Source organism: Entelurus aequoreus, linkage group LG06 (assembly GCF_033978785.1).
Source record: "Entelurus aequoreus isolate RoL-2023_Sb linkage group LG06, RoL_Eaeq_v1.1, whole genome shotgun sequence".
In the NCBI taxonomy this organism is placed as follows: Eukaryota; Metazoa; Chordata; class Actinopteri; order Syngnathiformes; family Syngnathidae; genus Entelurus; species Entelurus aequoreus.
This window is the reverse complement of record NC_084736.1, coordinates 44,864,429-44,880,345: the sequence shown is the minus strand read 5'-3', so window position 1 is coordinate 44,880,345 and position 15,917 is coordinate 44,864,429. Positions and strand designations below refer to the sequence as shown.

The following is a 15,917-nucleotide window of genomic DNA, read 5'->3' as shown; positions in this document are numbered from 1 at the left end:
AAGAAGACATTATTACTAGAATGAGATTAGGACATACATATCTAAATAGTTCATTGAAATTGATGGGGAAACATGCTACAGGACTGTGTGATTCTTGCCAACAGATAGAAAATGTAAGACATGTTTTAATACATTGTAGAAAATATAATAGAGAAAGGGAAATACTGGGAAATAAGTTAGCGAAAGAGAATATTAGGTTAGCAGTGGAAGATATATTAGGATTGCACTCAGAACACACAGGTTATAAAGCAATACACACATTTTTTAAAAACACATGAATTTAGAGTAGGAATCCACCTCGATCCACACTCCATTACAGTAGGTGGCGGTAAGATTGCTTGCCAACCGCCATAAAATCACAAGAAGAAGAAGAAGATGTTGTGTCATCGCTTTGACAACAGCGCCATCTCGCGGCTGTCTGAGCGCGCATCAGAGCAGTGACACAGCAGCAGGAGGGGGCAGCACAGCGGATCCTTCATGAGGGAAGAGGCCAGGGACAGCCAGCCAGCCCCGGCTTCTCCTCTCCATACTCACAGCATTGTTTTCCTTTTGCAAGTCAGGCCCGATCTCGGGGCCGCCCGTGGCTTCGTAGGATGTCCCGTCATGAGGGTAAGCACCGCGGCACACTATAGCGCTCGGGATTGGTGTGTGTGAGAAGAAAGGTTGTGACAGGGCAGCACCGGCTACTATTAGCTGGAGCTAACAGATCATGTCTTGTTATTCAGTCCTAAGTGTCAGCATCATAATGGCGACCACGAAATACGAACGACGCCAACCATTACGGTTTAATGGTTTCCGAATGTAAGCTCGCCCGGACCCCCGGACGACACATGTCAAGTAAGCGGAAGGAGCTAAGAGAATGTGTCGCTGAGTGGAACTAATGCACTAGTTAGCTTGCAGCTAACTGAAGCCAGGCTGTTGGTGGTTACCTTGCAGACTTGATAGTGCCAAGAACAGGCAGATTTGATAGTGCCAAAAACAGGCAGACTTGATAGTGCCAAGAGTACAGCGGGCGAGGTGCAGCTGGCGGTAGGAGGCTAGGGGGCGAGGCTGCTCACTTGCTAGGTAGCTCGAGCCGCCTTTCCTTTCGCCAAAAGTTGGCCCTATCTTCCTTCGTTCCGGTTTCGCTAATGTGTAGCAAATCAATAATATACACAGCGTGGCCCTGCGGCAAACCTTAAAAGTTGAACGTCCAAACGCCAGCTAACACAACAAGAGTCGGTTGCTAGCTTGCCCCCTGCAAGATGGCTAACGGCAGCCGGTTTAGTCGTTTAAAGGTTAGCCAGAAAGGCAGGTTAATCAGGCCCAAGCGGCCTTTATCTTCCACGTCAACTTAAAACTTCCTACACAAAATAAAGACTCTTTAAATATCAACGTGAGAAGCTACTCTTGAACCAGACTGACAGTGGTTACATTCATGTACACAGTCTGTACCTGTAAGGAGGCTTAATAATAGGTGACAGGCAGGTAAACATTGCTACATTGTTATGATCTCACAAGCTCCTTTTGACATGTGAAAATAGCCTATCCATCCATCCATTTTCTACCGCTTGTCCCTTTTGAGGTCACGGGGGGTGCTGGAGCCTATCTCAGCTGCATTCGGGCGGAAGGCGGGGTACACCCTGGACAAGTCAACACCTCATCACAGGGCCAACACAGATAGACAGACAACATTCACACTCACATTCACACACTAGGGCCAATTTAGTGTTGCCAATCAATCTATCCCTAGGTGCATGTTTTTGGAGTTGAGAAGCCGGAGTACCCGGAGGGAACCCACGCAGTCACAGGGAGAACATGCAAACTCCATGCAGAAAGATCCGAGCCTGGGGAAAATAGCCTGTTGCTTCTGATAATTATTGATAATGTATCCCCCGATGAGTCTTAAAGGCCTACTGAAATGAAATTATTTTATTTAAACGGGGATAGCAGATCTATTCTATGTATCATACTTGATAATTTCGCGATATTGCCATATTTTTGCTGAAAGGATTTAGTAGAGAACAACGACGATAAAGATTGCAACTTTTGGTATCTGACAAAAAAAAGCCTTGCCCCTAGCGGAAGTAGCGTGACGTAGTCCGTTGAACATTTCCGCAAAGTTCCCTATTGTCTGAGCCACTTCTGGCCGCCAGTGATGGCGGCCAGAAGTGAGAGCGATTCGGACCGAGAAAGCAACGATTTCCCCATAAATTTGAGCGAGGATGAAAGATTTGTGGATGAGGAAAGTGCAAGTGAAGGACTAGTGGGGAGTGGAAGCGATTCAGATAGGGAAAATGCTGTGAGAGGCGGGTGGCACCTGATATTCAGCTGGGAATGACTACAACAGTAAATAAACACAAGACATATATATACTCTATTAGCCACAACACAACCAGGCTTATATTTAATATGCCACAAATCCCGCATAACAAACACCTAGGTGTTTGTTATGCTAGCTCCTAGCTCCCGCCCATACAACCCGCCAATACAATTCAAACACCTGCACAACACACACAATCACTCAGCCCAAAGGACCGTTCACCTAACCCAAGGTTCATAAAGCTTATATATTTACCCAAAGTTACGTACGTGACACGCACGTAAGCAATCAAATGTTTGGAAGCGCAGCTGCGTACTCACGGTACCGCGTCTGCGTCTGTGTATCCAAATCAAAGTAATCCTGGTAAGAGTCTGTGTTGGCCCAGTTCTCTACAGACGTCTGTGTATCGAAGTCAAAGTCCTCCTGGTAAGAGTCTCTGTTGTCCGAGTTCTTCGATCTTGACTGCATCTTTCGGGAATGTAAACAATGAAACACCGGCTGTGTTGTGTTGCTGACTTCCCTCGCAAAATACTCCGCTTCGCACCGACAACTTTTTTCTATGCTTGCTCAGCTTCTTTCTCCATAATGCAATGAACAAATTGCAACATATTCACCAACACAGATGTCCAGAATACTGTGGAATAATGAGATGAAAACAGAGCTATTTTGTATTGGCTTCAATGGGGTATCCATACTTCTGTTTCACTGGCTACGTCACGCGCATACGTCATCATCCAAAGGTGTTTTCAACCGGAAGTTTAGCAGGAAATTTAAAATTGCACTTTATAAGTTAACCCGGCCGTATTGGCATGTGTTGCAATGTTAAGATTTCATCATTGATATATAAACTATCAGACTGCGTGGTCGGTAGTAGTAAGTTTCAGTAGGCCTTTAAAGAGGTCATATTGTGTTTTTGTTTTCTACATTTAAAACACTTTCTTGGGGTCTGTCTACGTCTGTGGTTCTCTAACTTTTTCCCAGGTACCACCTCAGAAAACACTTGGATCTCCAAGCGGCACCATAATGACCAACATTAAAATACAGTAGCGTCGTAGGCCTAAGTATTGATTACAAACAAGGCATAGGTTTTAGTTAGTAAGTATATTTAATAGTTTTGGCCACTGTAACATTACACACAGTTTGAACAGTAACACTGTGTTTGACTATAAGACATTTTTATCAAGTAGATGAAGCCCACGTGCCACAGTTTGAGAATCCCTGGTCAACATAACATGTAATGATGGTTTTTTGGTCAACATTTTGCATAGATTATGTTTTACAGACGGTATCTTCTGGATGCAGCGTTTTGTAGGCGGTCTATTTACATGCCTCCACTTCGACTGCATCTTCCCACCACATTTGTTGCAGTTTTTAGCGCTTCCATAGCAAGTCTACTGACAGATATAAGTTGGAACTATACTCTGCTTTGTGTTAGAAATGGCAACAGCGGAGGAGGCAAGTGCATGTAGGATCCCACAACAAGAGGATAAAGAAAAAGAAGGAGCTTATTGACTACAACGCGGACTACAATGGTGGACTCGCGCAAAGTTTTTTGGGTAAATCTATACCATATATGGATCATCCGCTGATGTTGCCAATGACAGAAACATTACCAATGGGGCAAATTCCAAATGACTAATTTCCCGGAAGTATGAAGGAAGGCAAGGTAGTTTTATAAATATCCCCGCCATGCCTCCAGTGTTTTATTTCAAATTTTCAAAACTTATGCAGATCCCATATAGACAAAAACAGGTACCAATAAATAAGAAACGTTGGTTTTGCATACTAGGTCCCCTTTAAGAGTAGTAGGGGACACTTAATTAGGTACGCTGCACATTCTACTGAAATCCAGTACACAAGCTGTGTCAACATTACATACCGTATTTTTCGGACTATGGGTCCCACTGCCAATGAGCGGGTCTATTCAAGTCTATTTTCATACAAAAAGTGCACCGGATTATAAGGTGCATTAAAGGGGTCGTATTAGAATTTTTTTTTCTACATTTAAAAGACTAACTTGTGGTGGTAATTTGGGCAAAATGTTGCATAGATTATGTTTTACAGACCGTCTTCAAGATGCTTCCTGGCCGTCTCTTCAGGATGTTTTGTGGGCGGTCTTATTACTACGTGCCTCCACTTCGACAGCGTTTTCTCCCCATCTTTGTTGTACCGGTAGTTTTAAGCGCTTCCACAGCGAGTCTACTGACGGATATAAGTTAGAACTGTACGCTACAACAAGAGGATAGAGAAAAAGAAGGAGCTTATTGACTACCTCTCGGGCTACAATGGCGGACTCGCGCACATTTTTGGGACTTAAGCAGATCCCAAATAAATATCAGTAGGTACCAGTCAGTTGGTAAGAAAAGTTGGTTTTGCATAATAGGTTGAAACAAAATGCAAGATAATATATCTCCTTATTGGCGCCATTTTGGGGTCCTTATACACACAACATAATAATACCATATGTTGAAGCACAGTATGTCTGACTACTAGGGGTGTAACGGTACGTGTATTTGTATCGAACCGTTTCGGTACGGGGGTTCCGGTTCGGTTCAAAGGTGTACCGAACAAGTTTCCACACGGACATATTAAGTAGCGTAGAGCACGTTGTGTAAACAACGCACACTGAGGCACAACACACGGCATGCTAGCAACGACCGGGCTAGGACAACATGTAAAAGCCAGAGCTGGAAGACCCTCCTGCCTCGTTAAGATCTCCCATTTGGGAACACTTCGGCTGCGCTGTGCGATACAACAATGGAGGACGGAGGTTTGCCGACATTGTTCAGCAGCGGTAAGGCATGCTTCTGCCAACACGTCAAACATGCTAACCCATTTGAAGCGGCACCACCCCCAAGTGAACATCGCTTCAACAAAGATAAAAACGAGCAAACCGCTCCCACCTCTTACTGCCAAGTTAGCCAGGCTGGGGGGGGGAAGAAAAGTTAATCTGAGGCTGAGTTGACTTGAAACTGTTTAATGTTGCACTTTTTACATGTAGAAGAAAAGTTTTGTCATTTTATTTAATCTGAGCAACAATTTGAAGCAGTTTAATGTTGATTAACGTGGACCCCGACTTAAACAAGTTGAAAAATTTATTGGGGTGTTACCATTTAGTGGTCAATTGTACGGAATATGTACTGTGCAATCTACTAATAAAAGTCTCAATCAATCAATCAATCAAAAAAAGCACTTTGTATGTAGAAAAGTTTTGTTAAGAAACCATTCTGAGCCTTATCTTATTTAGTTTTTATTTTATATATGTTGACCACATTAACCCTGGCAATGGACACTGTGTGTATATGTATGTTATGCCATTGTTTACAAATTTGGTAAATAAATAACCAAAAAATTTATATTTTGTTGTTTTCTTACTGTACCGAAAATGAACCGAACCGTGACCTCTAAACCAAGGTATGTACCGAACCAAAATGTTTGTGTACCGTTACACCCCTACTGACTACGGTAGTCGTAATGCTCCGACAATCCATCAAGCGGTGCTGCTTCGTAGCTTATCAAAGTTGTACTAAAACATTTTGACAGGTTTTTGAGCACTGTGTGTACTATTTATATTCTCAATAAAACATCAAAGTTTTGGTGTTTTATTGTGCTAGCATCATCTTGTAGTCCACATGTATCTCTTCTGTGTGACTGCCATCTACCGGTCACACTTATCATTACACCATGCACCAAATAAAAATGCTTTGAGGTCGGTAAGCACAACGAGAATTAATATGTGCATTAGGTGCACCGGGTATAATAAGGGCACTGTTGATTTTTGAGAAAATGAAAGGATTTCAAATGCACCTTATATTCATCCATCCATTTTCTACCGCTTGTCCAGTCCAATATATACTTTAATTAGAGCCCTCTAAACATGAAACAACAGCCATATAGTCACTTTTACACTCCCAATATAGTATCTTTGAGTACGTTTTAGTAGATTACATTACATGGCAGTCACCCAGCCACTACAACATGGCCACAACGTGGAAATACTTCATCACATCCTTGGTAATTCATCTAAGTTAGAACAGGGCTTTAATGTGCTGAAGTTGTTCTGTTAAAACCTGGTCAACTACGACCATTAGCCGTGTTGTTAGCATTTTGTGGTATTGGTTTGCTGTCAGTTCTTGTCGCTCACATTAAAGGCTCACCAATGTCATGTTAGGATGAAGTGCATCAACAGAGTCCATCTCCACTTAGCATTGCCCAGACAGCCTGTGTATAGCTAATAAATGATAAATGATAAATGGGTTATACTTGTATAGCGCTTTTCTACCTTCAAGGTACTCAAAGCGCTTTGACAGTATTTCCACGTTCACCCATTCACACACACATTCACACACTGATGGCGGGAGCTGCCATGCAAGGCGCTAACCAGCAGCCATCAGGAGCAAGGGTGAAGTGTCTTGCCCAAGGACACAACGGACGTGACTAGGATGGTCTTGCTAGCATTAAGTTGCGTACCGAGTCCTGGTACGTCTCGTTTTTTGATATCGCTCACCTCAAAGGCTTACCAATGTGTTGTAATTGATGAGGCAGGAGTTGATGATGAAGTGCATCTACTGCTAAAAGTTGATCAGCTTGATTGTAGCGGTGAACATAGCGCCAAGATTTGCTGCCATTGTGATATTATCATTTTTCACGCTTAACTTGGTTTGTGGATGTTTTTATCGATTGCCACAACATAATAACAGATTGATACACAGACACAAATTAATGTACACACGCACACAACTTGGATTACACGCGCACAGAGTGAGATGCACGTTTGCAAAAAATGTTGCTACATTAATACTTTCATAGTTGGTTAGATTGTGTTTTGTCCCTAATGATGCGGTCCAGGAACGTTGTTTACTGTCCATGTGTGGCCCGGCACGCAGCTCCTTTTCACTGACTTCCTCCCTCATCCCACATAATACATGTTCATGGTTTCCCCCAACTGCCAATATACTTGTGGCGGTGGGGAGCGTGGCTTATATGATGTCATATGATTTGCATAATATGCAATGATGTGTTATTAGTATTAACATATAGTTGTTCTTATATCATTTAGCTCTCTTTTTTTCAATTGTTGCTAATTGGACAATGTAACACAGGCTGCACTATATTCTGCCTTCCCGGATTGTTGGAATTTAGTTTGCTAAATATGCAATGAATTAGAGGTGGGAAAAAATTACTTGAAGTTGTTTATTGGTATTCCATCTATCCATCCATTTTTTACCGCTTATTCCCTTCGGGGTCGCTGGAGCCTATCTCAGCTACAATCGGGCGAAAGGCGGGGTACACCCTGGACAAGTCGCCACCTCATCGCAGGGCCAACACAGATAGACAGACAACATTCACACTCACCTTCACACACTAGGGCCAATTTAGTGTTGCCAATCAACCTATCCCCAGGTGCATGTCTTTGGAGGTGGGAGGAAGCCGGAGTACTCGGAGGGAACCCACACAGTCACGGGGAGGACATGCAAACTCCACACAGAAAGATCCCGAGGCCGGGATTGAACTCACGACTACTCAGGACCTTCGTATTTATTGATATCCTTCACAATTAAATCAGTGTCATACTCGGCACATTAAGGAAAGTAATAATAATAATGGATTACATTGATATAGCGCATTTCTATCAACTAGATACTCAAAAAGTACATGAAAATACACATTTAGTGCACATACATGTAGGAATCATGTTAATTTAATAATATAGTTTGGCGTAAACTGAAGAAACGCAATACAATTTAAGGGTTGTTCATCTCTTTGTGGTGGACGATTCGATATGCATCTAAATACATGGGTTACGATGCAATATATTTAAAAAACGGAACGATTCAATAAGATTTGATACAGTGTATAAACAATGTGATTGTAAAGTCATCATTTGTTAATAGACACAATCTTTTTTACACCACAAAAGAACAGAACCATTGCTTCCTGTTCATATGCTCCTGTTAATCAATTGCAACTTAAAAAAAACAGTTCATTTGCAATAAGGAAAAGTTATCACATTTATTAATTCATACAAATGTGTGCATAACTGGAACATAAGCGCCCTAAAATAAAGGGGCTGCTCAAATCTCTCGGTGAGGTGTCTCGCTGCAGTCAGCCAAATTGCAGAACTGTCTGCAATACTTTATTTACAATAAATATATAGATTATTGACGTTTACTAATTGATTTTATAATCGTCTTTGTCCGAACTGCGATGCATCTAAAAATCGATTATTTCCCTCAACTCTAATTAATACCGTTTATTGTTACATCCCTACTTTCACTATAGGTGGGCCTGATTCGTGCACAGCTTCTAAAACTTGTAGCTCATTTTCCATATATTCAGGCTCAAAAATATACGATTCTGGATCATCGTTTGTCCCAAAGTAGTTTTTGTTGGCGTTCAAAGTCTGCCATTATTAGTGGTAGCAAACACAGAACACACTCTCTATGCTGCTGTTGTTGAGGGAAGTAGCGCTCGATGCTATGCGCCCTGTGAAATCATTGCAGTAATTCTTAAAATGAGTAAAGTACTGTCAAAATTACATGTTATCATTAATATGCCTGTTACTGCATACACACAGCATGTACATAAAACCTTGTTGGAGTATTTTTACAGGGCTCTACAGGCAGAATATGTGAATCATTGTTAACTGCCTCATGCTAGCATTTTTTTTTTACCATCTAAAACACACAGACATGAGAAAGAGGTGTGGTCTTACCTCACATAGATTGTGGATGATGGGCAAAATTCCCCCAAAGTGCAGTTTTCCTTTAAGGAAAAGAATATACCCTTACATTTTTCATGTTTCTGTGTGGAAAAAGTGTGTGCAAGATGTTGGGGAAAAAAGTAGTGGTACTTTAAATATATTTTTCAGATGGTACTCGGGGTAAATAAGACTGCTGCTATTATGACAAAAATCTGAGTTATTTCATTAAGTTGTCATAAGTCAACAAAACTGAGGTCTCTGTCTCACCTTGTCTTTTTTTGTTAGGCGTGAGCTGTGACGCGTGTTTAAAAGGCAACTTCCGAGGGCGACGCTACAAATGTTTGATCTGCTACGACTACGACCTGTGCGCATCGTGCTACGAGAGCGGCGCCACCACCACCAGACACACCACGGAGCATCCCATGCAGTGTATACTAACCCGCGTCGACTTTGGTGAGTACCTCTACCACCGTCCTGCGCGTCTCACAAGGCTTTGACAGAATGTGGACTACAGATTTGCCCATACGTATTATTAGTATTCAAGGAAGCCGATTGTAGCACAATAAAACTTGGATAACTCCTGTATCAAATGACTATTGATTCAGTCTATTACAATGCTTTGAAACTGAATAAATGTGTGATGATTTTTGCGTATTCATTTTGATTCACCCTGTATATTGGTATAATTTTGTCGCCCAGCCTGTCAAGAATGATGAGAGATGGGAAGCATGGTGGAGCTAACATGTTCAGAGTTCAGGAGAAAAAAAAAATCAAATTCGGCAAGGTACCAGTCTGCAGTGGAGCTCCTCATTTGCTTGTTATTGTGGCTGTTTTGCGTGTGATTTGATAGGAAAACCTAATCGGAACAATTTAAAGCATTTCTATCTCTGTCTGTTAAAAACGTTTACTAAATTAGGGGTGTCCTGATACAATATTGGTCTGAAATCAGCAAAAATAAGTATTGGATTGTACGAGCTTGTTTCTAAACTTTCTGATACAAGGCTCCAATACAAGCAGTCCTGCAGCGTGTTTACTTGTGCTAAGCTCTACAGCCTGTTAATTTCTAAATGTCCTCCAATAAGCACAAAAGGTTTGTTCTTGCTTCTGTTTTAGTCAAGTCATTTACACAAGATAGCCAAAAAGGCTATAGGGCCAGGCTAAACTAGCAGCTACACAACAGCTGAGCACACATGCGAGATGCACGTAATAAGTGTCCAATATTGCAGTCCAAAACAGCACATTTGCAGGTCTCGAATTTTAACTTTTTAAGGTCAAGGCAAGTGTTGCCTTAAAGAAGGGCTCATATTTTAGGGCACAAATGTCAATAAACTGAAATAGACTGTATCATATAGTGTATGACCTAACTTGTAGTAAACTTTAGTAAAGTTGTGTGTAAACGAATATATAAAACGCAATGCAATTTTCATTCCATTATTGTTTACATCAGCGACTTATGTTCAACGTTTACAAAACAGTAAACAAATTCACAAGTAGTCGTGGACAGCCACAAATCAAAATAAACATTCACGATAGAGCACATAAACAACATTGACAGGTCTACGCTGAGTTTCAAGGGCAAACGATCGAGTAATTTAGCACTCCATTTAAACTATGAAATTAACTTACCTAAAGAAGTTGTGTAGCTTGCTACATTGCTACATTTCCCAAGAGCCGGTAATAGTTTGTTTTCTTTTTTTGATTCGTTCCTTACTCTGCATTTTAGAGCTGCCTGACCTAAATTCACCGAACATCTGACGTCCTTCCAGACCCTGACGCAACTAGTGTATCTCTCGGAAAATCTCAGAACAACTCGTCTGTTTTTGTTGTCGGTTAACCTTTGACACACGCTTCCAAAATGGCTGCGCCCATGTTGTTTATACCCATTAACGTTAATCATGCCATGTCTTAAACAGTTGAACATGTAAGAAAGAATGTAATGTCGGGGTGTTTTTCATGAATTTATTCGATGAAACAATTACGTTACAATTGTCCATTAACAAGTAAAAAGTCAATGCCGGTCACGGCATGTTCTTGGCGTCAATGCTCGTCAATTTTTTAGGGCATTACGGCAAGTGACAAGGGCGGTTGCCGCACTTGCCACGGTTGCCGTGGTTGAATTCGAACTCTGCATTTGTCACTATGAACGAGTTTCAAATAATTATAGTTACATATTACTTACACATACAAACTCTCCAATTCAGAAGCGTATTAGAAAGTATCCAGTAATAAACGTGTCCGCATCATGTTTTAATGAATTATTGTGACCACTTCGTGTTGCCAGAAAAAACAATTATGAATCCACTTCAACTTAAAGACAACATAAGTCCATTCCAGACAGTTAATCAATTGATACTTTAGTGTTTTGATATCGACCATTGTTCTCTTTTTGACTCATTTTACATTATCAAACCTTCCACAATACAAAACAATTAAGGTATGTATGATTCCTGCTAAGGTACATATGATTACTGCTGATATGGTATCAGGTTAATATCCGTATCAGCGATACACAGGGCTCCAATACCAGTATTGGAAGCGGAAAAAGTCTTATTGGGACACACACACACACACAGTATATTGGTGATTCAAAAAGAATACGCATTTATTCCACTCTAAAGCATTGTAATAGACTGAATCAATGGTCGTTTGATACAGGAGTTATCCAAGTTTTATTGTGTTACAATTTCACCGTTGTGGTCATAATCCTTTCGGCGCCTTTCTAAGGTTGGAAGACCACGTGTTTTTTTACCCTCAAAATGGCGACACCTCAACAGAAGGCGTTTTGTGTGCTTAAGTGTGCGAAAACAAATGGCATTGTAACTGTGCATCGTGCTTTTAGAACAGAATTTGGTATTGATCCACCCCATCGTGGCAGCATTCTACTGTGGGTTAAACAGTTTAAAGAGACTGGCTGCTTGTGTAAAGGAGACCTGGAAGACCACGTGTTTCAGAGGAGCATGCGGAGATTCACGATGCATTTGAGGGGAGCACGCCCATGTCTACACGTCGAGCAAGTCGTAAACTTGCGATCCCTCAAACCACTGTCTGGCGTGTGTTAAAAAGACGATTACATATGAAACCATACAAACTTAGCCTTGTCCAAGAACTTACCATTAACGACTGTGAGTCAATACTGGAGATGATGAAAGTCTCTTTTCACGTCTAGTTTTTAGCGATGAAGCGACTTTCCATTTGTGTGGCACAGTCAATCGTCACAATGTGCACATTTGGGGAACAAGTCACCCACATGAAACAATTGAACATCAAAGAGATTCCCCGAAAGTGAACGTCTTCTGTGCTGTGTTTTAAAACAGGGTCTATGGTCCCTTTTTCTTTAAATAAAACACCCTTACAGGACAAACCTATCCCAGAATTCTCCAAAACTGGCTATTCTATTTACTTCAAGCAAATTCAAATGACTTTGTTTTTCAACAAGATGGAGCACTGCCCACCTTGAGGCATCTTGAGGTTCGAACTTATCTGAATGAAAGCGTGCCTCGGCGGTGGATTGGTAGAAGTGCTAAAAACCTCGCTCTCTGCGCTTGGCCTGCCAGATCCCCTGACCTAACTGTGTGTGACCTTTTTCTGTGGGTGTATGTTAAAGACAACGTTTATGTTCCACCGTTGACAGCAAATATTTGACAAGAAAGATCGAATAACAGCAGCAATCAGCGCGGTGGATCGCGACATCCTGGGCAAGTTTGGGAGGAATTCATATATTGTCTTGAAAGCCAAAAGTTTGGACACACCTTCTCATTTCAATGCGTTTCTTTATTTTCATGACTATTTACATTGCAGATTGTCACTGAAGGCATGAACACATGGAGTTATGTACTTAACAAAAAAAGTGGAAATGACTGAAAACCTGTTTCATATTATGGTTTCTTCAGAATAGCCACCCTTTGCTCTGATTACTGCTTTGCACACTCTTGGCATTCTCTCTTTACTCGTGTCCTCGGCGGTAACACTTTTTTTGATCAAAAAACCGAGTGCACCTGAAAAAAAACGCCCTCTCTTGGTTGCAGACCTGTATTACGGCGGAGAAGCGTTCTCGGTGGAGCAGCCACAGGCCTTCACGTGTCCCTACTGTGGCAGGATGGGCTACACGGAGATGTCCCTGCAGGAGCACGTGGCTGCAGAGCACACTGAGACCTCCACCGAAGTGGTACGTACATGCTAACACCTTTCTCCTCACACCATCAACGCTAACGCTGTTATGTCACGAATGGAAACGTCTCCTCTGAGGTCATCTTCTGAATGAACAGTGCAAAGTTACACTAAAGTCAAACAGGATAATTTTCATAGACGCACGCTATAGATGCAAATATGGAAATCTGCCTTCCATATTTATGTTTAAACGCAGCATTTGAGAGAGCTGTGCTGCTCATTAAGAATGGACATTTGAGCAAATGTTGCTTGGCAGCAAATTAGAAACTAAGTGTATCCTAAATAAATAATAAAACAATTTCACACCAATTGGCCGCCAAACATCAACGTAATTATGAAACATAATTTTACTGAAAACTGCTCATTGATGTGAGTGGCTGGACAGCTAAATACAACAACTTCACTTCCTATAAGTTACCGATACTGCAGCCTTGAGTGTTGGCCGATACCGATATTAATCCGACAAGATATCAGCACAAATCATAGTATATCCATGCTTTTATTATTTTGTAGTGTTGAATGTTAGAAAAGGTTTGTTCAAGTGAAATTAGTCAAGGAATGAAGGTGAGGTATGAAAAAAACACTGACCTGATGAAAGGGCCGGACGATTATGGCAAAAATAACAATCACGATTATTTTGATTATTATTGAAATCTTGATGAATAAAATATAGGTATTTATTGTACCACCAAAACTCAACTTTAAATATAATTTAAAAGAACATATAAACAACAAGTAAAATAATAATAGTAACAATACATTAAAATAGTAATAGCAATTTAAAAATCTAAAAAATTTAGTTTTTCTGTTTCAACTTTTTGGAATTCCGTTTTTTACATATACACTTATTTTGCCAAAATAGAGTGTGTGCTTATTGTGTCATACATAACATTTCATAAAATGTTCATTAATAAAATGCAAAAATCCTCCCATTTATTGGTGCAATACATCTTTGGACAGTTTTGACCAGTATTTTAAGTCTAGGAATTATAATAATAATTTTGTAAATGTATTAATAAGTGCTTTAAGTATGTTATGCTTGGAAAGGTACTTTTTAAATAATAATAATATTATTAGATATTATTATGGTTAATTATATCAGCCTCCATCTAAAATCTGCGCCGATACAAGCGCTCCAGCATGCAGAGCCCCTGTGATCACAATAACATATGACTTGACAGGGTTTCCCCTTAATGTCATTGAATGTGGCGCACCGCCACACCATTTTTATTACCGCCACACCTTGAAAATAAGGTAGGTTTTTTTCACTTGAAAACAAATTAAAGTCGGACGTGATTTTTAACTTTTATTACCAATCTTATGATAAACAATGGCACAATTCCAACAGGTTTTACCCCCCATGCAAACACTTTCGTCTCGTGAGTCCGCGCTTCCCCCAACACTCAGTAACACTTTCTCTCATTTCAATGTGTTTTCTTTATTTTCATGACTAGGCATCAAAACTATGACACCTGTGAAGTGTAAACCATTTCAGGTGACTACCTCTTGAAGCTAATCAAGAGAATGCCAAGAGTGTGCAAAGCAGTAATCAGAGCAAAGGGTGGCTATTTTGAAGAAACTAGAATACAAAACATGTTTTCAGTTATTTCACCTTTTTTTGTTAAGTACATAACTCCACATGTTCGTAGTTTTGACGCTTTCAGTGAGAATCTACAATGTAAATAGTCATGAAAATAAAGAAAACGCATTGAAAGAGGTGTGTCCAAACTTTTGGCCTGTACTGTATATCAATTTACAGTATACTTTAACGTCCATTTAATTATCCTATTATTTGCACACTATTGACAAGTGATGTACCGAAAACATGACCATCGAAAAAAGACTTTGATCACCGAAACCGGATGTAAACAAAACTGCACGTCATTGTCTGGAGCGTTGTCAGCATGTCTGTGATGTGGACGTGATTTTTATATATATTGCAGATGTACCCGCGGACAGCCATCTTCAAAGTGTGCAAATATTAAGAGGATGGTAGCGACATTTAAGAAGTGTGACATCATGCTCTCTTCCGCCTCTTTAGTCAGGGACATGGAGGGACAGAAATAGATTCTCTAAACATGAATACATTTCATAATAACACCAAAAGAAGATGCTCGATTTGTTGCTAGTTTTTTTAATTATAAAAAACAGTAATTAAAAGTCTCTAAACATTTGAAAACATCTAGACAAAGTACTTTGTACAAAAAGTAGCAACAATCGAAAATATGGCAAAGCTATAAAAAAAAAAATTAAAACTAATAATATAAGATTTGATTGAAATGTATTTACACATTTGTGAGCCTTTTTCAAGAAAATCATAGCAAATTATGCAAAGTACTCTGACGTCATGGTGACCACGCCCCCACCACCACAGGTATCTTGGCAGTTTAGGGGAAACCCTACTTGATCAAACCTTTTCTAACATTCCATCCTACAAAATACGTAATAAAATGATGAATGGTTGGTGTTGATATTTTATATACAGACTGAGAAACTGTTAAAAAATATATATATATATTTGCATGGCATCTTTAAGTTTTTACAACTGTTAGCAACCTACTTCCTGTTCCATGGCTGTTGACAATTGTTGGTGGATTTATATCTGTTTCGGCCACCAGTCCTGGATGTAATTTAGTATCGTTTCAATGTCTCCACTTAATGTCTGCTGAGAAACTTTGTGGCCTTTGAAAGACATCTATAAGCTGATCGCCTTCTCTTATAATTCCCATGACTGTGTGACGACAG

The 15,917-nt window shown here is 40.3% G+C and overlaps 1 protein-coding gene across 2 annotated transcripts in view; it reads left to right on the top strand.

Moving 5' to 3' along the window:
* The first annotated feature begins 379 nt into the window (after positions 1 to 379).
* Positions 380 to 15,917, top strand: part of LOC133652246 (E3 ubiquitin-protein ligase KCMF1-like) — a 31,559-nt gene continuing 16,021 nt past the window's right edge. The window contains exons 1-3 of one of the 2 annotated variants that reach the window (XM_062050780.1): positions 380 to 609; positions 9,291 to 9,458; positions 13,031 to 13,170. In XM_062050780.1, coding sequence (XP_061906764.1) covers positions 594 to 609; positions 9,291 to 9,458; positions 13,031 to 13,170 — 324 coding nt within the window. In that variant the 5' untranslated portion in view covers positions 380 to 593. Of the gene's footprint in view, positions 610 to 665; positions 838 to 9,290; positions 9,459 to 13,030; positions 13,171 to 15,917 lie in introns of those variants that run through there. The other variant, XM_062050779.1, reaches the window with a different exon arrangement.